This window comes from Mytilus trossulus, chromosome 1, assembly GCF_036588685.1.
Source record: "Mytilus trossulus isolate FHL-02 chromosome 1, PNRI_Mtr1.1.1.hap1, whole genome shotgun sequence".
Taxonomy (NCBI): Eukaryota; Metazoa; Mollusca; class Bivalvia; order Mytilida; family Mytilidae; genus Mytilus; species Mytilus trossulus.
The window spans coordinates 103,822,840-103,846,495 of record NC_086373.1 but is presented as its reverse complement, the minus strand read 5'-3'; the positions used below and the strand labels follow the sequence as shown (position 1 = coordinate 103,846,495).

General features: G+C 31.2%; 1 protein-coding gene across 4 annotated transcripts; it reads left to right on the top strand.

Moving 5' to 3' along the window:
• Positions 1-417: 417 nt before the first annotated feature.
• Positions 418-23,266, top strand: LOC134695002 (afadin- and alpha-actinin-binding protein B-like). Of its 4 annotated transcripts, none has more exons than XM_063556141.1 (14): positions 418-517; positions 11,864-12,017; positions 12,289-12,422; positions 12,956-13,124; positions 13,400-13,538; positions 13,761-13,833; positions 14,748-14,913; positions 15,629-15,716; positions 16,594-16,701; positions 17,723-17,853; positions 19,397-19,570; positions 20,473-20,569; positions 21,128-21,251; positions 22,535-23,266. In XM_063556141.1, exons 2-14 carry the CDS (start codon positions 11,865-11,867, stop codon positions 22,710-22,712), a joined length of 1,734 nt encoding a protein of 577 aa, XP_063412211.1. In that variant the 5' UTR covers positions 418-517; position 11,864; the 3' UTR covers positions 22,713-23,266. The 4 variants fall into 4 exon arrangements, with proteins under 4 accessions (XP_063412211.1, XP_063412226.1, XP_063412220.1 ...); XM_063556156.1 differs by having other exon boundaries at positions 492-542; XM_063556150.1 differs by having other exon boundaries at positions 493-608.
• The last annotated feature ends 390 nt before the right edge of the window (positions 23,267-23,656 follow it).

The following is a 23,656-nucleotide window of genomic DNA, read 5'->3' as shown; positions in this document are numbered from 1 at the left end:
GCAATTAAAAAGAGCAAGGATTTCAGGCACGAATCCAGAGGGGGGTTCCAACCCCCCTTTTTTTGGGGACGATCAATGCATTTGAATGGGGACATGTGATTGGAACCTCCCTTTGTCCTGGAATAGGAATCCCCTTTTTAAAATGGCTGAATCCACCCCTGGATTTGTATATCTTACTATAAAAATCCTTGAAAAGAGTTAACAATGAATTGGCCGGAAAAATGAATAGATGAAACGGCGGCAAAACAGATACATTCTACATTTTACATTTTGCCTTTAAATTTCCCGCAAAAATATACGAAAATAAAATCTTTATTTTTTTGTTAGATCAGGTAATATTATTCAAAACTAATTGCATTCAAAATAAGAAATTAATTTTCGTGTTCAATTTAATCATATAATTCAAAGTTTGGGATAAAATAAAATAGATGTCGTTAATGACGCTTTGGTTAGCTTTGTTTAATAAGATAGGTGAAAAGTAAACACCTGTGGAGCGCTTTCCTCCTAAAAAACACAGGTATTTTACAACATGTTCTGTTACTGTAAGATTCAATCTTGATTTTATTTGACCAAAATCGCAAAGAAACCTGGCCAGCCATATACACATGGTAGAAGGTTATAAACCTTTTGTAATTGGGGATAAAAATTCGAATTTCTTGATTAAAATTTTACATTGCAAAACATATTGAGGACATAATCAAAGTTATGTGGTCTAGTGATTTCGTGGTCTGGTGGTATAAGACCGATGGCTACAGTGCTGGGATCTCCTGTAGTTGGTGATCGCAATACTGGTATACCAGTATTGTCCACAATCATGACAATACTGGTATAAAAATTTTGTACCAGTATTGTAACTTTTTAAAAAAAACAGTAATACTGGTACATTACCAGTATTGGCTATTGCAATCACCAACTACAGGAGATCTTTTATCCCAGTGCTGAAGGTCCCGAGTTTGATCCTCAGAAATATCGGAAGACATAGTCCGAGATTACTCTGACGTCCAACGGCTGTTATGCCAGACAAGCTGGGGCCGTGGGACGTCAGAGCTTGTCCCGTATCAAAAAGTGGATATTTGCCCACCCAAAATGGATGCGCTACTTCATCGCTTCTGGAGCCGACTGAGGGCCTTGGAATTATATAAATCGGGCATCAATCTCTTCATTTTTCATTTATCTTTTCATATATGTAGGTTTCACCTACCTGCCAACCTTTATTTTTCTATATTTTAACAGTTTTTACAGAGACCCGTCGGTTTATGCATTATGCCTTTCATTTTCAAAGATTATCACGTGACCACGAGAAAACAGTGCAAATAACCATAATGTAACACCTCGTTCATTTACGATGCAAGTTTCCTAAATGTCCGAGAGCTTCCGATTGTTATCGTGGTTGGCACTAGATGCTTACTACCGATCTCTTGTAAAGGAGGTGAAAAAACGTGGTTGCTTCTAAATGTTAACTCATCGATCTCCTATAAATTAAGGAGGTTAAAAAATATAAATATTTGCATATTTGAGTCTCGAGGCCACAAACTCTCTCGTAACTTGACATCCATTTGAAAGTGAAAGTCAAAATGCATAAACCGACGAGTCTCTGTAAAAACTGTTAAAATATAGAAAAATAAAGGTTGGCAGGTAGGTGAAACTTACATATATGAAAAGATAGATGAAAAATGAAGAGATTGATGCCTGATTTATATAATTCCAAGGCCCTCAGACGGCTCCAGAAGCAATGAAGTAGCGCATCCATTTTGGGTGGGCAAATATCCACTTTTTGATACGGGACAAGCTCCGACGTCCCACGGCCCCAGCTTGTCTGGCATAACAGCCGTTGGACGTCAGAGTAATCTCGGACTACGGAAGACAGTGCTGGGGCCGCCTCTTGGACTAATCAGAAGAGTGATTTTCACCCTATCACACACGTCTGGTATCAAGAATGGGTTCTATGGGGGCCTTGGTTGATCAAAGTTGCTTCTGATTTTAACCTGGAGATCATTCTGCTGATATCTCTTCGATTTGTCTGTTCCTGCCGAGCAGCATGGTGGTTCTCTCCAAGTACTTCGGCTTCCTCCACCATAATAACAGATTCTGCCCAGTGTCCTAACACTCCCTGGTGTGGGGTAAGGATTGTTCTTGTAATATTGCACATTGTAAATACGTAAGGGACACATCTCTCGATCTAGGGAGTGTACACAGATTCCACTGTACCCTCGCAGCTCTCGAGGGGTGCTCTGTTAATGGAGGATCACATACGTTCATACATAAATACATGTAGGTCTAGAGTGGGGTGCTCATTTTCGCCAGGGACACAATTTCGCCATTTTAGGATTTTGAGGTGTAAAAACTTTAAAGGATGGCTAAAATAGAAGAAATGTACTGGTAAATTATATTTTTATAACAAATATGATATTTTTTTAAAACTGAGACGAAATTGCGGCTCCTACCGAAAATGACAGAAAAACGGACAAAAATTTTCGGACAATTTCCTGAATAAGAAACACAATTTCAAAGAAGTATTTCTAAGTAAATATTTGACTGAATGCCCTAATTTTGAATTCTTTACACCTAATGTCCTTTGAAATGTCTGCTATTCATCTATAATGCAATTGCTTTGATAAAAAATGTTAAAAGCTGTGGTTATTTGGTTTTAAATAGATGTGAAAAAAGGGGGAATATGTGTCCCCCATTGATAAAACACCGAAAATTTCAAACACCCTTTAATCTAACTTTTCAGATGATTTTTTTCAAACAAACCCGTTTTCAAGCCTAAGAATATTTTGCATTTGAAGTTATCTTCATATAGAAATATCAGTAATACTTCAAAAACATTTAGACCTGACCATAAACTAGAAAATAAGGAAAGATGTGGCGAAAATGAGCACCCCACTCTATGTAAATTATGTTTACTGTGATATTATTTAAAAATTCCTTTAGTTTTTAAATCAATTTCAAAAAGTATGAAATGCTGACAGAAGTTTTTTTTGTGAAAGATTTTTGATTCCATTATGGAAAAACGTCATCTCCAGTGAATGCCACTGATAATTAAAAAAATTTCAACAAAAAACACACTGCCAATTTTACATAACGGTGACTGTAGTTGAATTCAGACTTTTTTTTATATAGATCTATATACTTATCTGCTCTATGCTCTACTTTGAGGCCTGAAAAATAATGGAATATTAAACTGATTGGGTCTCATTCAAAAGATGTATTTAAACTTGTTTGCAAATTTTCCGCCATTACGTGAAATCACACAAATTCCTGTAAACTTTGACATCACAGTACAAAACATTTGACGTCCCTATCAAAAAGTGATTGTTGCTTGACGTCAAAGGTTATTGGGAGGCGAATAACAGTTATTTAGAGGCATAATTCAGCTAAATACCTCAAGTGTAAATACGTTTATGTCAGTACCATCAAAATTCTGGATTCTTGACCCATTTTTTTTAGCTTTAACATGTTTAAGACAGTTTTATTCAAGCAAGTCTAATGAACTGAGAAAAACACAAATATGTTTCATCAAATCATCAGCTCCCATTTAAATATGTATGTTTTTAAAAATTATGTCAATGTGAATGTACAATGTATGCATATATACATGTACTATGTATGCGAAATTTAACCCACCTACTAGTGGAAAACAGTTTATTCGTTGAAAATCTGTTATCTTTTATTTGACCTAAAGGTGTACTTTTTACTTCAGCATTACACAAATGTATAAGCTATGGATCTACAAGTTTCATTTTGTAATTGTGCAACATGTCAACACTTTATTAATGGGATTTTTATTCATTTTTAAGACTCTTCATTGTAACAATCAAAATCATTTTTTCAATATTTAATACTATAATTAGGTTTAGGGAAAATCTGGAATCAGAATCATTTTTTTTTGTTTTGTTATCTGCTCGACCTGATCATTTTATTATTTTTATCAATTTGGGGGTCAGATATTGATTAAGGAAAAAAGGTCATTCCCTAACTGCTATAAGTTGTCAGAGAAATTTGAATTTGAATCCATGTAAAGGTAGGGCATTTAAATGACATACACATGTACATAGATTACAGAAGATGTGGTATGAGTGCCAATGACACAACTCTTCATCCAAGTCACAATTTTTAAAAGTAAACCATTATAGGTCAACATGGGGCCTAGGCTCACACCAAACAGCAAGCTATAAAGGGCCCAAAACATACAAGTGTAAAACCATTCAAACAGGAAAACCAACAGTCTTATCTATATAAAAAGTATGATAAACACTTATGAACCACATAAACAAATGACAACCACTGAACATCAGATTCCTGACTTAGGACAGGTGCAAACAATTGCAGCAGGATGTTACGTATAGTTTACAAGTGTGAACAAATCTTATGTACATGTATGATGATGTACATGTAGTAAAACCAGGTTTATAGATGTGAACAAATTTAATGTGAAACCAGTGTCAATAACAAACAATACATTAAACTAATTGTAAACATATTAACTGTACATGGCATTTGGTGTGAACACGGCCTTAATCAATTCAATCACTAACCTCTGTAATATGTTTTCATTTTACCAGTATTATGCATACACATGTATAGGTAACTTCTAATAAAACGTGATCATCATAAATGCTGTATACATGTTACCAATGTACAGTATAACCTGTGACATCCCCATTATAAGTTAAGGCGAACCAGATATTTCTTTTATTATTTCTTACAAAAATGTACTTAAATATCAATTAAAACTGCATTCTTGACACTGACAGTTTGAAAGTTGAAAGTTTGACCGCTGACATTCCATACTGAAGTCAAGCAACTACTAAGAGGCCACAGAGGTTATTACTAATAATTGATTTATTCGTACATGTAAAGAATGCAACTTGGTACGATAGGCAAAAAGATCTCTGAAAATTGTTCTTTATTGAAGTTTTAATCACTATTTCAAAAGCAAGACACCATATATATGTATAGATTGTTTAAAAAATTGATTTGTACATGTATTTGATGGAGGATTTCCTGTTGTGAAGATGCATTGTATAATAAAATATTTTGGTAATTAAATTTCTCATCGAAGAGAGGTATGAATTTGTAAATGGTGGTTGATATTTCTCTCTATGCACACAGTTATAAATGTTGCCCAATATTTTTAATTTTTTAAACAAAAATCTGTCGTTGTTAGCCAGTTTAAAGAATGTTTTTTTTTATAGTTTTTATGTGTTTTCAATGTAATTATTTATATGTAGACTGCCTTCATGGTCGCCTGGAGTGCAGGAGGTTGTGGGTTCCCTCCTTAAATGGGCAAAACCCAAGCCTTGAAAATTGATATTTGCTGCTTCTCCTCTGTATCATTCAGGATTAAGAGTGAAGACTGGTCTACTCCGATTCAGATAATGTTATGGATAGGGTGACATCTTTTTTTGCACACAATTATTAGTGCTTGTAGAATTGTTTAGTGAAAAAAATTTCTATCAAATTGACAAGTCCTGAATATCCATTTAACTTGCAGCTGAATATTAAACGACCCATCTAACATCAATATCCCTTAAAAAAATCTTTCAGCACAATTTCAGAAATAAAATAGGATGAATATGTGTACCAGTAGACATTATTTAATATTTTCCTTTAAAGTTTAATTTCAAGAGGATGCAAAAAATGTAAAAAAAATCTACCGGTATACTGAGACAATATTTAGGCCCACAATTAGATGGCCACTAGCAGATAATAATTTTATTTTTAGTATTTCTTTAAATGAAAATGAAAGATTAGGGTCATGTAGAATGTTTGAAGAAATTGTTGACATAATAGTAAAATATATGTCTTTTGTTCTCTTTATGGTTATAAGTCCTAAGGAGATTTGTTTGAACTGTTGATAATGGGACTTTAAATACACAAATATTTGTTTTGTGTATTGTATTTACCTGACTATTGTCTCAGTTTAATTATAAGGTAAAAGACACCACCTCCACAGGTGTAATAGGCTTCATTTCCTGTTTGTGACAACCAAAGTTCATATGATCAATAGTCGGATACCAAAGTTAATTGCTGCGGTTATTGATTATAATGTATTGTTTTATATTGAGATTTAAAAGTCGAAGGATTTTATTTAAAGACTTGACTGAGATTTTAAGCTTCTAACCACAATGTGGTCAGTAAAGCAGTTGTGACTCAGGACAAAACTTGTGCTGACTTCCACAGAAACATGTTCTTAATGGTATGTGTTTTTACTTTTGCTTCAAATATTTTTAAATAATTTATATTTTGTATTACTAAGGAATTATTATGAATATTCAATTTTAGAAAATTTACTTTTTTACTATTTACAGTGATACTTGTTTTAAACTAAAATATAAAAAGAATATGTTATTTATTTCTGTCTAGGCATGTAGATTTTGTAGAATTATAAATCTTTCAAAAAAAGTCTTATTATTAAAACTGATTGTAAGTAATATTCACATTAAGAGGTGCACTTGACTCCAATCTTAATCGACATGGATGGTCAGTTTTCCTTTAGAAGGTCTGTGGTTTTCTCTGGGCACTCCAGATTCCTCCATCAATAAAAACTGGTTGCAAGAAATACCCAAAAAGTGGTGTCTAAACTCCAACAATCAATCAAGGAGGGGAGATGGGAAGGGTTCTTTAGATATTTAAAGCGGAAGAAAGATTGATAGTTTTTTTTTATGCCCCACCTACGATAGTAGAGGGGCATTTCATGTATGTTTTCTGGTCTGTGGCTCCGTTCGTCCTTCCGTTCATTTGTCCGCAGGTTAAAGTTTTTGGTCAAGGTAGTTTTTGATGAAGCTGAAGTCCAAATTCAACTTGAAACTTCTAAGTACAATTGATGCTTATGGTATAATCTTTCTAATTTTAAAGCCAAATTAGACTTTTGACCCAATTTCACGGACCATTGAACATGGAAAATGATAGTGCCAGTGGGGCATCCATGTACTTTGGACACATTCTTGTTTAAGGATGTCTGCTGGTCATGTTTTTGAATTCTTGTCATATTTCGGATTTTCTCAGGTTTTATCCATCCAAATGTATAAAAAAAAAATTTACACGACACCCCACTTTTGTCTTCATAAATCTGTTCAATAGATCATTTAAGATTGAGAGATCCGGCGGCATGAAATCCTTGTTATTTTTTCTTGGTTTAAAGGGTAAAAAACAATTCCAATGTTAACAAATAGTAAAGTCTGAAGAAAACCCTTTTCCCACCATTTTCTAAATGTCTCGTATTTTGAAAACTACACACGAGACTAATGATTTTATTACTTTATTTTGTTTAAATATCAAAGTTGTTTTCATTTTAAGCAACCACATGAAATCCTTGTTATTTTAAATTAGAGCAGCAGACATCCTTAAAGGTTGATTTATAGTGTTTTTGTAGAATCAGTGTAATTGTCTTCTGTTTCATTTGAAAACAACAGAACATTTCTTTTAATGCTTTTCAAATGTTAACTTTGCACTTTATCCATTTATATCAAGCAAGTTTTTTTTATTGCTGCCATTAGATTTCCTTTCAATGAAATTATTATAAACAAAATAGAAAACAGGATATTACATCTTGATCACTGGACTAACTGGAGAATATTGACTCCATTAAAAAAAATATTATTGGGTTGAGTAATAGTTTATATTCATATTAAATGTGTTTATTGTTGAGTCCCTGCGTTCTTCTGAGGTTCTTTTGCTGTCTTGCTGATCGACTCACTTGACTTACATGTATATGTAAACTATTACAGTTCTGATAGTTCAAGTGGTAAATTTCTTTCATTTGCATGAAAAATTGAAAGTGCAGTAGAGTGCTACATGTACATGAATTAATGTTTTTGTTATACAGGTTATGTCTTTTTCTCACTAGCAGTTTGGTTTATGAAATCTGATCACTTTCACTGGAAAATTTGCCAGTTAATACAAATTTTACATGAATCAATCAAATAGTTTATGTATGATAATACACTTAACTTTTCAATTTGTCAAACCAATGATCAGTAAATAATTCAAGTGGTTATTACAGATAAAGGAATCAAGTATTTTCTCAAAATATTCTTTATCTATCATGTCTCTACAAAGCTTGAGAAAAATAATATGTATAATGTAAAAATATGCAGATTATCTAATTCTGTAATATTTTTTTTCATTTTGAAATTTGAGACATGTAAGAGCATTATGATAAAATCAACTAGATAGCGAGGTGCCATTGTAAATCAAAATTCTGCATCACTGATATGTCTTTTTAATCACACCTGAATTAATTTATAAAGGTATATATATGCTTCCTGTTGTGATTTATTTAATATGAAATTTAATTAACATATTGCCTTAATGTTGAACAGTAGAAATTGAATTAGTAATAAATTTCAATTTTTATGCCCCATTTAGGGGCATTATGTTTTCTGGTCTGTGCGTCCGTTGTTCTTCTGTTTGTTCGTCCATCTGTCTGTCCCGCTTCAGGTTTAAGTTTTTGGTCGAGGTTGTTCTTGATGAAGTTGAAGTCCAATCAACTTGAAACTTAGTACACATTTTCCCTATGATATGATCTGTTTTATTTAATACCAAATTAGAGATTTTACACCATTTTCACGGTCCACTGAACATAGAGAGTGAATGCGGATGGGGCTTGGGTGTACTATGGACACATTCTTGTTTTTTATTTATTGATATTGTCATTGAAAATTTCTTCATCTATTCTTATGCAGATATAGCTAGTGTCAACTTGTAGTTGAACACATTTTAAGTCTTCATTATATACATGTATTGATGAATTTTAAAGAGATATCATCAATATTATTTGGATAAGAAAAAAACTGACTGACTGTTATTATGCACTGTACTTATTGTCTAATGATACAATTGGCATATGGAAAGGAATTCTGATTGCCATACTAAGAGAAATAAACTCTTAATCTTTTATTAGGATATTTAAGCTGATATAGCTTTTGTGTGTATTGAGTTTTTGACAATATTTTAGATATGAGCCAGTTATGCTTCTATTTCGCAATAAAATCTTTTACAAAAGATGTTGCTGTTACTGAAAAATATTTTTTCAGTATTGATGTTTGTTCTAGTTGGTTTTTACCAAATTGAGATTTAAAATGACCACATTTTTTAAAACACCAATATGTTAATTTTCACATATTTTAACACAACAGTGACACCACAAATGTTGTTGGTGAGGGTTTTTTATGAGGGTAGTAATGCCCTTAACCTTCAGTCGTCAAAAATTACCGTTAAAGTCAATTGTCAAGAATTTTTACAGTTATTCGTCATGAAGGTACCCCCATTACTACCCTCTTTTATAGCTTTATATATTGTATACATACAATATGTGCTTTGCTCATTGACAAGTCATTGTTGAAAACCATACAATTTCATTAAGTTGTTTACGTCCTAGAGAAGTCATATTCACTATGTCATCCTATTATTATCATTAAAATCTTTGTTCTATGGAGACCAACAAATTTTTCTTGTAATCACATGATAATATAGTCTTTTATCATGTTTTCTCTTTTCCCCCAAAATAATGGATGTATACAGATTACAAAGGACTTTACATGTGCAAAAGATTATAAAACGAAAGCCACTTACATGATAATCCCCTAGATAATCGGCCATTATGTTATTAGATATATATATATATACTATATGGAGAGTTGTCTCATTGGCACTCACACCACATCTTCCTATATCTATATACAACCATTTGACATGTTGCATATTTCCTCGTAATTTTAAAATGATTATGAATACTTTACTTTAGTGAACTCTGCATCTATGGATTGGAGGCTGCCACTTTTTTTTTTTATTAATTCATGTTTTTAAGGTTCGAAGAATTTTATAATGATTAAGAATTTGAAACGAACAAGTTACACAATTCCAGTTTATTTTTGGGTTGCATTTTCCGGTTTATATATTCTAAGCATTCTGTGGCCCATGTCTGAATATTAGTGACAAGCATAGAACGAGGCTAGTTTGACTTTCATGAAATGTGATTAGTAGATTATATTTTATTTAGATTTCAAATGGCCAAAAAATATGAACTAATCATATCTTCTTCATTCAGTTAATGAAGTGAATTATTATTTGTTGGTTGGGTTAATATTCAATGGCAAATATTCATGCATATGCTGTGCACAAACTCAATAAGTTTTGATATTTTATTATTACGTGTGAACTAACAATGACCTTATCAATCAAGGATTATAGGTTGTGGCTGTTTATGTTATATTTCTTCCATTTTTACCTGGCAAGCTAAATAATTCACTGGTCATGTTTCCATTAATTCACTAAATAATTCCAGGTAATTTCATGAAAAATGTTATCGATTTAGACAATAAAAAGTCCATTATCTTACAGTAATCACTTAATTAATCAGCATTTGGAAGACTTTTATTGTCTGGTTCATCTATGTAGGATTGGTAATGAATTGCAGCAGTAGGAAAATTTACATCTTTCTAAGTGTAGATTAATCATTCCTAATTACTGAACTAGTTACGAGTTCCTTGATTGTATATAAAATGTGAATGTTGACTGTTGTACTGGATTGAAAATGGATTTAGTACAGTTTTGTTTTTTTTCATTTACAGTTGAAAGGGAAAAAATTTCAACATTTTGTACTAATCATAAAATTTCAAATGCAATCAATTTAATTTTCCATTACAAAAATAAGGTCCATAAAGAGTCCTTGAAGTCTTTTATAACTGTTCGTAGCCAGTTGGATTCTAAGGGTATGTACGACCCCTCTCCCTTGAAAACTAATAAGCACTGTTAAAAGTCAACGTTCTATTTGTAACTGTTAAAGTTGAGTTAGGAGTCCATGTAACCCTTCCTTGGAAATTGCTGGCTTCAGGGCCTAAGTTGTAAATTTGCATGATAGATCTATAAGCCATCTGATTGTCAATGTATCTTCAAGGTTATATATAGATGGGATGAAAGGCAAAGTTATGTTTGATACACAAAATATGGTGCATTGATCATAACATTCATTACTGGGAGGCTTCAAGTTAGTATCTATGATTGTTGTAATGTAAAGTGGTCATATTTTGATGGCAATTAAGGGGGCTTGCAGGTATAAATCAATCTTGATAGAAAAATAAAATAAAAAATGTGGTCACCGTTCATTTAAGCTCACAATCTGGCTTTGAAAGAAGCCAACGTTTTTGTAAAGGTACTGTTTTTCTGTTGAACTAATAGGAGAAATATAGGTAATTCCAAATAAAATTAGAACTAAATTACAGTAATTGCTTAAATTGTACTACAGTTAAGTTTAAGTACAGCTTATTTGAAAAAAATGGAAAAAAAATATAGGTCACTAATGAGTTAAAAAAGATATTTCAATTTTAATGCCAAAAAATGGCACTTTTGCACAAAAGGGAGATAATTTGGAGCTTTTTCAATGATAAAGGTTATCTGGGTCCAAAACAAATCAATTATTTTAGTTGATCTTTGTACCATATGCTAAAGTTACAACTAATAAAGTTATTAATAACAGTTAAAATTTTGCAGAAATTTGTATATCCTCAAGCCTCCTTTAAAATATCTCGAATTGAAATAATGTTTATTTGGCAAAGAATTAAGAAATGTTAGAATATATGTAGATCGACAGTACAATTTTTCCTTATAAGACTTTGAAGTCAGGCAATTTTTTGTCTGTCTTCCAAGTTAAGGGGTTCTAGCATTGTCTAGTTGTGAGGTATTATAATATCTGGTATTTTATAGTTAGGGTAGATTTAAGGAGATGTGGGTTCACAGCATCTTCAGGATCTTTGAAATTATGCACAAACTTCATTGTCATAACAATAATGCTTTGATGAGGAATAGGAAATTAAATTCTGATATCTTACATTTCCTAATGTCAGTCATTTTATTTAAGGATGGCAGACTGGAGTGTTCTGAGAGGTGGTGATAGAGATTTTCTGTCATTTTTTGGATCATCACTCAATTCTACAAGGATGGGAGATCAGACAATAATAGAAACATTCTGTACAACAGATAATATTGACCAGAGTATAGCTTATATCAACCAGGTATATTTTGGTATTTTGTGAAAACATAAGTTTCTCAACTAAAAGAGTTATTGAATTGTGTATTTGGTTAGTCTTTACAAATATACTATGATAAAAGTACACATATTTTCTCATATTTATAAGGCAAATATTCTTTTTTTAAATTTTCTGTAACTTCTGTTTGACTTTCACTTCAAAAATCATGATAAACATGTTTTTTTTGTACTTGTTCATTATCCCACTATACTTTGATTTATAATTCTGACTTGATTTACATATATTTCTTTGGTAGGAACTAACTGTTCTAGGTTTCCAGACAATAAGTTATGATATTCAAGATAGAGTTCCAAGTTTGGTTAACAGATTGTATGAGGTATTACGTCAGTTCCAAAGAATAGGAAGAATAAGAGAAGAACTTGAAAATAGGTAAGAAGAATAAAGAAACCTGGACTATATTATTTTTGTATTGTAAAAATCATTATTACAAATCGATATAGTTCTATATGAATGGACTAGGAAAATAAACTGTGAAAAAGTAAACAACTAATATCAATATCCATACTACTTCAAATATTTTAAATATTTTTCATATACATTTTAAAATATAAGTAGTTAATTTTTTCTCAAATTGATTTCATTTTTATATGCAAATAGATGTTTGAATTTGTGTCACACCTCAATTTACTTAGTTGTTATTTACTAATTATTTATTTATTTTATATTATGTATTGTACAAACCCACTACAAAAGCACTATTTGAATTCTTGTACATTCTCATTCAACAACATAGATATATACTGTGTTTAACTTAAAATTTTAAAATTTAAAAGAATTTTCGTCACTCATATTGGCCCAGTGTTAGCATGCTCAATTCAGATAAGGACAGTTTAAAAAATGGAAATGATGGTATAAAATGTATAATATTTTAGGATAAATGTAAGACACTAATTTTTCTTCAGAATCCATCGTGTGACTGGCGAATTAGACCATTACCAAGCAATGAATATGCGCTTTAAAACTGAAAATGACAAATTAGATAAAGAGAATGGCAGAGAACAGGAGAAATACAGACAGCTGGTTACCAAACAGAAGACATTGTCATCTAAACTTAAATCTGAGAGAGAAGAGGTCAGTTATATACAATTGAGCAATAAATCTGATTTTTTTTGTGATAATATATTTATAAAACAAGTACTACATTATATATCTCTCTGAGCACTCTTGCTCTTCCAGGATAAATACTGACGGCCACAAAATAGCACAATAGTATTGGGGATGGTGTTAAACACCAATCAATCAATCAATCATGGCTTTTGTGTGATCCAGTTCAGTCAAATGACAGAAATTGAATTAAATCTACTACAAGTGCTTGTTTATTAAAATGTCCTTTGTGTAATTTTCAGGTTAAAAGGTTACAAAGTATAATAAAAGACAGAGATGGACAGTTCAAACATGAATTAAAGAAGAAGGAAAGAGAAATAAACAAACTGAAAGAGAAATTACATCAACTGATATCTGATAAAACTCCAAACAGAAGAGTTGGTTAGTATATTGAAATAAAGAATTAAAATTATAACCAAAATACAATAATAGAAACCAGGATTTTAAGAGATAAATGATGTTATAAACTATCACTGGCCACAAATTACATGTGTTTTGATCTGACCAATCTATTAGATGTTCTATTTTTTGACAACTTACATACTTACTTCAAATATATATATGTCCAGTCTTCTAATATTAACGAGAGAATTATCATTACAGGTTTGGACCTTGCTAATTCTTTACAAAACAGAGATGGTAAACGTAGCACATGGAAGAGTGCAGGCAATAATAAGTATGTTTATGATGTAAACATTACAATCTTCTGAATATTTCTCATATATGTCTAGAAATTTGCATAGTTACTGATCATTCAATTAAAAATCATACTTGTCTTGAGAGATAAACATGGTAATAGTTATCAAAGGTACCAGGATTATAATTTAGTACGCCAGACACGCGTTTTGTCTACAAAGACTCATCAGTGATGCTCATATCAAAATATTTTTAAAGCCAAACCAGTACAAAGTTGAAGAGCATTGAGGATCCAAAATTCCAAAAAGTTGTGCCGAATACGGCTAAGGTATTTTATGTCTGGGATAAGAAAATCCTTAGTTTTTCGAAAAAATCAAAGTTGTAAACAGGAAATTTATAAAAATTACCACATTATTGATATTTATGTCAACACCGAAGTGTTAACTACTGGGCTGGTGATACCCTCGGGGACAAAACGTCCACCAGCAGTGGCATCGACCCAGTGGTGTAAATAGTTATCAAAGGTACCAGGATTATAATTTAGTGCGCCAGACATGCGTTTCGTCTTCAAAAGACTTATCAGTGAAGCTCGCATCAAAATATTATTAAAGCCAAACCAGTACAAAGTTGAAGAGCATTGAGGGTCCGAAATTCTAAAAAGTTGTGCCAAATACAGCTAAGGTAATCTATGTCTGGGAGGATAAGAAAATCCTTACTTTTTCAAAAAAATAAAAGTTTTGTGAACTACTGGGCTGGTGATACCCTCGGGGCCAAAAAAGTTTTTACTACAAATTGTGATTGGTTAGAAATTTCTATAACACTTTCTACATGCATGTTATCTGAAAGATAAGTGTGAATCGGTATCTTTTTTCATAGCAAGCATGACTGTGTACTGCTGAATTAAATTTTACATACTGGATATTTCTTTACACAAGTTACACATATATCTTACAGACAGGAAGAGATGTATCAGAATGTTATACATCATCATGAAGATAAACAGAGAGAGCTGATGTTAGAGAATACAGATCTACGTGATTGTTTGGTTCAGATGCAGAAAGAACTTGTCACAGTCATCAATGGAGAAGACATAGCCAACTGTAGTATTAGTCCTAATGATGTTAGTTATTTAATATTCATATTTTGGTTCACCAGATATATATAAGAATATTCCCTGCTGAAATTCAAATTAACCATTTTCATTGATGGCAAAATTATAGCAAAATAAAGATGGATCTGTTTACTTGTTTTTGATACAATTGAAAAATGTGAGTTTTGGCTTGAAAAACATGTTTGGTGTTTTTAAAGGTAATATGATATTTAGAAATATAAAAATTCCTGAGCATACTTTTTTATGGAGATGCCAAATAGGACGCTAGAATCGTTACAGGGTATTAAGTAACTGTTAAAAATGTTAGTAGTGAGTGAAAAAAACTGAGGAATAAATAAGCTATATATATGTTTAAGCGGCAATAAGTAGAATTAGGCATTAAGCTTAAATCTTAGGCAATAAGGTTACAGCTAGGAAAAAAGTTATTGCCCAGATAGTTTCAACATTCTAGTATTTGAACAGCTTAGCAATATGAAACTAAAGTTGAGTTGAATTAGCTGCTAGACGTTGATTCAAAGTTTGACATCATGTCAATTTCAATATGAATTTGAGAAGATGTGGTGTATGCATCAATGATACAAAATTCAATAAACCCCAATCAATATTTTTTTCAGTTTTTCAACTTTAAACTTGGGAAGTGATTATTTTAGTTTTATTGTATTAAATGTGCACTCTGCTGAATGAAAACATCAACACTGTAATTAGAAATGTTACTATTTTTCAGAATAATTTAGATGAGACCCTGAGTGATGATGATAGTAGTTCTATTTATTCTGTCAAGAAGCCACCTGCTCTTAATGATATCTCAGATGGTAAGCTGCTAGTCAGTAGTTTCTCAGTTATTGGCCATGGTTCCTGGAATAATTTCATCACATGTAAAATTTACAGCTATCAATATGTCAAACTATGCAAGGGCAATTCTAAAGATTTATGAAAGAATTACTATTATGTGTTTTTTCATTTCATTATTACTGCCTTGCTCTGCTGGAAGAGGGGTATCATATTTCTCTTCCACACAGAATGCTAATAAGTTTTGAAATATATTATTTGTTATGTATGCAAAGTGAAATTTGAACCAAAAAAATATGTCTTCCTTTAGTATTTTCAATCAAAAAAATGATGAAAGTGTTTTAACATAATACCGTGTGTGTTCTTTGAATATAACAATTGCCCTGGTTTTCACTGGGGGAGTCCTAGACCATGGACCATGAGTGCAGTAGATCAGAGGTTCATTATCTGGCTTGCTCAAACTAAATCAGGAATGTCCGCTTCTCATGTAAGCTTGCAGCTATTAGAAGTAATAACAGTAAATACTTTCCACATTTAGACACCCTGTCCTGGAACAGTTGATAGCAACACAATTTTAAATAAAATTTGATAAGCAACTATTAATTTTGTTTAGTTCGTATATGACCATGACTATACTCTTCCAAAAAATGTATCCTTTTATTTTAAAAGACTTGAATCCGTTTTGTAACATGGACAATCCGACTTGATAGTTAAGGGCAAAGCAGGGTATATTTATTTTTTGTAAGCATGTTATCATTTCAAATTTTTATTTTACAGTAATATCTCTCAATGGGCATTTAGCAGGCATGACTCAATCATTATATTAAATGAATTAAATTCAATTTACTTGCATGTAGTTTAAAAAAAAAGGATTCTAATAATCTTATTTCTATATTCTAGGATACTTCCAGATGCCGTATGGTTTTATGAAAGACAATCTACAAAAGTCATTCAGGGAAACTTGCAAAAAGATTAAACACAACATGAAGCCTAAAAGACGTTTGCCAAGTAGGTCTTAAAACAGATGAAATTTACTAAAATGTAATGCAACATGTATATAAAAGTACTCTGTGTATATTGGTTTGTAGTAAAAGAAGATGTAATAATGATATAAAAAAATAAGATGTTCTATTGGTAATGTTCTTGCATAAAACACTAGAGCAGATAATTATGAAAATAACCCTTAAACTGTCTTGTCCCTCTGTCTGTCCTTGCGTTCAATAAATACTTTTGTTGCACTTTTCTCAGATACTATTGAAAAGAATGACTTCATATATGGCCAGCAGCTTAAAAGTGATAATATGTGTTGACATTTAAGGGCATACGATACAGTTACAGGGGAGGTAATGACGTTGCTAACATAAAATGTAAAATTTTCACGAAGTCAAACTATGACATATCGGGAAAAGATGCAGTTTTCGATTGATTTTTATCATTTAAACTGATTTAATTTGAAAACGAGTGCATGGACCCCTATTTTATTAAACGGCAATTTGTTTCATTTTGCATTATGTGACCCAAATTTTATAAAACTGTAAATAGCGCATTTTTTTTAATTTTGACGTTTTTTTCCTCTATTCATGAACATTTGATAAATATGAGTAATTTCTTAATAAAATTGCACAATTATTAATGAAACTTATAAAATACAAAAATTTCCGATTATTTAACAAAAATCAATTTGTGTTTATCTTTTAAAACAAAAAAGTAATGTCTTACTTTCAAAAAAGAAAATAGGGACACAAATCTGAATTTTGAGCAAATATACAAAATTTCGACCTCATTTTACTCTAAAAGTAGCACATGAAGGTATAATTTTTATTACATATTTGATTTAATCAGGTAAAAAATAGCCTATATGCAATTTTTCATCAACTTGTTAATACAAGTTCAAAACTGTATTGTATGCCCTTAAGAGCTGTTGAGCACCAATTTTCTGTTTGCTGATACTTCAAAGTATGCTAAGCATCACATTGGATGTAATTTGGTTATTTTTTAGTTTTTACATCATTTACATTTTTGTTTCCAGGTCCTAATAAAGGTACAGTGAACATGACCCCTCAACCAAGTGATTCCAAGTTTAAAGGAGAGTATGACAAATTACAGAAGCAGATCAGTAAATACAAGGATATCATCAAACAACAGGAAGAACTCATTCAGGTTAGTATTACTCATCAATAAACCAAGGCTTCCAAAACGGTCATATATGCCGGTCATTTGTATAATGTCCGGTAAAAGACCGGCTGGGCAAAGCATGAAACGGTCATCTACTTTTTAGTTTCAAAGGCTTTTTCGGTCATTTTAACATATAAATTCACGATCTTTTTGACCCAACATTTTGCCTTTCTACAGCCATACATTTCCGGTCATAAAAGTGACATGATGATTAATTACTATCAAAACAACCCCTTCTCCAATACTTTCTAATTTTAACCAAGGCTAATTAGTTGTTAGACAGCTGAAAACTACCTGTTCAGGTGACAGGTAAACTATTTTCAGTACCGGACATCGTATATATATAAATTAATCGGTCCATTCCCAATTATATTCGTACACTTGTATCTAATTGATTTAAAATATATAAAAAATACATTTATAAACATGATTTGATAAATCATTTAAAAAGGTTTTATTTAAAATGAAAAATCGTCAGCACTACGTTGTATGAACAAGAACATGTGTGTGCATGTGCATAGGTGGGAAATTCAATTATGCATCCTACATTTCTTAAAAAATGCTAAAAGTATCATTGATACCTGTATCTAACGTTCATTTCAAGTATTTTGTTGAAGAAATAACTTGGAAAGAGCTTCTTCGCTCAGTAGATATATGTTAACGTACACAGATTGTACGTATCTGTTTATGGTCCATGTTTTACCATTGTCAAGTCAACATCCGGATTTGAAAAATTTGACTTTAAAAACGAAAATAAAGTTCTAGACAACTTCATTTTGCACAAATAAAGAGTCTAATGCAGATATGAGCACGCTGATGTGCACACTATGAATGATGCAATGTCAATTTTAACACTTTATGTCAGAACATCTAATTCATATCAAAGTAAAGTTTACTATCGATTTTAATTTAATGTCAATCATTGGGATGGCCATCTGATTACCATAATTGTCTTTTTGTGACTTTGTCTTAGGAATTAAAATTCGGATCAGATATAAAATGTCCAGCTGGCTCAGAAAAATTTTGGAAGCCCTGCAATAAACTCAAGTCATGTTGGAATTTTGATTATCCCCTGCGCGTCATGTTGTGGAGGACATAGAAATACTGGATGTCTGTCTGTCTGTCAGTCCATCCATCCATACTCCTTTCATTCTGTTTTTGTGGGTACTCTATTTTGTACAATTAAAGAGATATCCCCCTTGGAAATATTAAGTATTATGAGAAATTGTATTGTTAGTGCTCCCATGTGTTCAATTTATGCCAGATTTTTATAAAAATTGATATCAAAGGTTCATACAAGCAAAAGGTTAAACAGCACAATTTTCCCTTTTAAACCATATTTTAAAAAATTTACAGAAGTTTTTCAAATATTAGAACTTTTGAATCTCTATTAAAGTATATTCTGATTTTTTTTTTTGTAAACTGTTACAAATTTTTAATGAAAAAAAAGAACAAAAAAATAGTGATTTTAGTTTTAAAACAATTGACAGTACAACACTTAATTGCTAAATTTATTTTTTAATTTCAGCAATCTATAACTTCTCAGTCCAGGTCAATGGAGAATTCCTTCCTGCATGAATCACATCTCCTACAAGAGAAAGAAACATTGTCAGAACAGAAAAGATGTTTTTTCCAAGAAAAAGCTAATTTTGAAAAGGAAAGGAAGCACTTTACAGAGGCAGCCATTAGACTGGGTAGAGAGGTAAATATTGTGAACAACAGTTCTGATTTTTTTTTCAAATGTTCAATCACTATTTTAGGACTTGAAATACAGAATCTTTATTTCAAACAGTCAAATTTAAACCTGAACTTCATATCAAAAATGAACCTCAATCAAAAGTTTTGCTGAATGATCTACATGACAGTTTGTACCTGTTTTGTAAATGCATTTAAGAAGAATAAAGTATCAATGAATAATAAATAATCTTTTCACTTGTATATTCATCATAAAATCAATGTTTATTTTATAATAAGATTCTTGTACTTGTAAAAATAGAGGGTGACAGTTGAATGTATGTGCAAAACTGTATAAAAAGCTTTAATTTAAAAAAAAAAATTATTGATAGCCTTTTCTAAAAGGTGATTCCATAATAAAGTCATTTGTCTTTACTCAATCTTCTGCCATCTGGTATTAAGTAAAACAGGATAACATAATGAGTGGGAATCAACCTGACATCCCCTTAGGAGTTAAACACTGAATTGTAGAGCCCTGTTGATAATTCTTCAATACTGAAAAACAGCTTTATAGCTGTAAAATAAGATTTTGATCAACTAATAAAAAAAGCAATGTTTTACAAATTGTGTTGATAATTATGCTTGTGTACTTTGTAAAAATGTGTATATATTTTTTTTTACCTATATCCCAACTGAACCACTTACAATATGTGATTTGTCCCAGAGCATTGACAGTCCAAATTTCATATCTTTCCATTTTGTGGATCTTCTTGTCTTACAAACCATAATTATTGATTCTGTATGACCCTTTAATCAAGATTATTTTTTTTAATCAACCAAGTATTTCTAGTAATTTGATTGGCAATTTTACCCTTATGATGCAGAAAAACACAATACCAAAATATTTGTAATGATTTCTTTGTTTTTCAGAGACAAAGCTTTGAAGTGGAAAAGGCAAATGTATTAAAGAATGATTTTTTACAGATTTCTCCATTTACAAAATCTAGCTCAGCCACACCACAAAAAGGTAAGTAGAAACTCTAATAGACGGGAAGAAAAATTAATTAGATTAGAGGAGCATTTTGAGTAATAAACATTATATATATGTAATTTTACAGTAGAACTTTAAGAGCCCTCACATTACTATTAATACTGTGAGGTTACGAGTTTATGTTTTATGTTGACCAGTTTCACTAGTGTAATTTTCATTTTAAGAAAATGCTTCAGAAATATGCTCACTGCTGTCTGCAAGGATAGGTAATGTATGACAAAACAGTTTTGGGAAATGTATGGATTCTGTTAAGCTACTATCAAGTGAAGTTCAGTCTCACTGAAGTGTATTTATCTTTAAACGAACTTCAAAATATACTTTAGTTTACTGTGTTTTCAAATCAACCAAATTTGACTCATAAGAGTTAGATGAGCAACAGGAATTTCATCAGGACCAACAAATTGTATTGACTTATTTAAATTTTCAACACTACATGGTTCATCTGTGTGTCTACCTTCTCTTTACCTCTCATTTATTTATAGATTAGTATCCAATCTGTAATAAACTGTTGATAACTTGTTCTATACATTAAAGGTGAAGGAACTCGTCTGCTGCCATCCACTCCTGTCTTCTCACCTGCTCCATCTGGTAAACCAAAGACACCATCCACTGTAGAATTGTATAAGATATTAGGATTGACACCTAAAGACTTATCCAGGTTTGTACAAGTGTCTGTAGAATTGTATAAGTTATTAGGATTGACACCTAAAGACTTATCCAGGTTTGTACAAGTATCTGTAGAATTGTATAAAATATTAGGGATGACACCTAAAGACTTATACAGGTTTGTACAAGTATCTGTAGAATTGTATAAAATATTAGGGATGACACCTAAAGACTTGTACAGGTTTGTACAAGTATCTGTAGAAATGTATAATATATTAGGATTGACACCTAAAGACTTATCCAGGTTTGTACAAGTATCTGTAGAATTGTATAAGATATTAGGATTGACACCTAAAGACTTATCCAGGTTCGTTTAAGTTTCTTTAAAATTGTATAAGATATTAGGATTGACACCTAAAGACTTATCCAGGTTTGTTTAAGTTTCTTTAAAATTGTATAAGATATTAGGATTGACACCTAAAGACTTATCCAGGTTTGTTTAAGTTTCTTTAAAATTGTATAAGATATTAGGGTTGAGACCTAAAGACTTATCCAGGTTTGTTTAAGTTTCTTTAAAATTGTATAAGATATTAGGATTGACACCTAAAGACTTATCCAGATTTGTTTAAGTTTCTTTAAAATTGTATAAGATATTAGGATTGACACCTAAAGACTATTCAGGTTTGTTTAAGTTTCTTTAAAATTGTATAAGATATTAGGGTTGACACCTAAAGACTTATTCAGGTTTGTTTAAGTTTCTTTAAAATTGTATAAGATATTAGGGTTGACACCTAAAGACTTATCCAGATATGTTTAAGTTTCTTTAAAATTGTATAAGATATTAGGATTGACACCTAAAGACTTATCCAGGTTTGTTTAAGTTTCTTTAAAATTGTATAAGATATTAGGGTTGACACCTAAAGACTTATTCAGGTTTGTTTAAGTTTCTTTAAAATTGTATAAGATATTAGGGTTGACACCTAAAGACTTATCCAGGTTTGTACAAGTGTCAATACTTAGAACTCTAAACCAAAGGCAGCAAAATTTGAATATTTTATGAAGAAAAAATTATCAAAACATGAACAAAACTGTGAACATGGTGTTAGTGAATGAAATAAAGACACAAATAACTACAGACAAGTTTTTATTGACATTTATTATGAAGATCTCCCTCTTGAGTAATAGTAGCCTGGGAAGCTATCGTCTCAGAGTAGCTTCTGTCTGGGCAGCTATTGGTGAAAGGGTTAAGATAGTATAATATAAAAAAATATAAAACTTTATGGATAATACTAATTTTCTTGTCTAAATTAACATAATTATTACTTTTATATTTAGACGAGAGAAGAGTACTCCGTCTGACATACAAGATGACAGAGTATCAACATCAGAATCAGTACTGACACAGTCGTGTAATTCAGCACCATGTGATCTTAGGTCTTTGTCAGACATTCATATCGCACCAAGAAGAACTTTGTTCAGAAGTTCAAGTACTGGGGACGATTTAGATGTGTGATTTGTTCTCCATAACAAAAGGGTACTTACCAGAAAATAAATGAAATACATAGATCTCATAAATGAATTTATATCTGCCTCAGTGTGAATTGTATATTTTTATGATGTATGTATGTTCTGTTGTTAGTGTGAATCAGCGCTATTTTCTTATGTTATTTGTTGGTTATGTTTTGTTGAGGAAATGGATTTAGATTATTTTGTGCTAATGATAGCCTTTGCTATGATATAACTGTATGTAAATGCTATATTGACAAACTATATAAAATGGGGACAATGACTTACGAAAGTAAATTTCTCTGATTTACTATTATACTCATACTCATAAGAGGTCCTAGTTAATTGTATGTTGTTAAAAGAAATTAATTTTGAAAGCAAGATCTTATAAATTTTTGAAGAAATCTGAATTGAAATACTCGTCTTTCTAAAATATTTCTTCTTATTATTAAATGTTAAGTGTGGATATTATTTTGATTGATTTGACTTGATATACATGTGAATGAATAGCCATTAATTTTGAATGAATGTGTGTTTAAGAAGATTTGTCAAGTTTTTCTTGTGAGGAATTATTGAAAACAAAATAAGGAGCATCTAGCAACTTTAAATATGAAAGATTAAGGTCAAGTTACAGTAAATGGGCTATGTCACAGATTTCAGTAAAATTTGGTATGCAACTCTGGCTCGATGAACTTCAACTGAAAATCGAAAAAATAATACATTTATCTCAATTATCATTTGAAATATTACAGATTAAGTTCTTACAAAATGGGTGAACATTTGTATAGAAAGCACATAAAATCGGCGAAAACCATTCTAAAATTTGTATTAAAATCGCCAAAATCTTAATTCTACTCCATAGATTTTTCTTAAAAAACTATATGTTGTTGATTCATGTATTTTCGTTATAATGATGCAAAATAAAGATAGGTTCACCCACTTCATTTTTAC

What these genes read in the sequence shown, in the direction of transcription:
- LOC134695002 (XM_063556141.1), top strand. Translation starts at nt 11,865, where the DNA reads ATGGCAGACTGGAGTGTTCTGAGAGGTGGTGATAGAGATTTTCTGTCA. An exon ending in GTATAGCTTATATCAACCAG is followed by an intron (nt 12,018 to 12,288) that starts GTATATTTTGGT and finishes TTTCTTTGGTAG; the next exon opens with GAACTAACTGTTCTAGGTTT. An exon ending in GCCTAAAAGACGTTTGCCAA is followed by an intron (nt 16,702 to 17,722) that starts GTAGGTCTTAAA and finishes TTTTGTTTCCAG; the next exon opens with GTCCTAATAAAGGTACAGTG.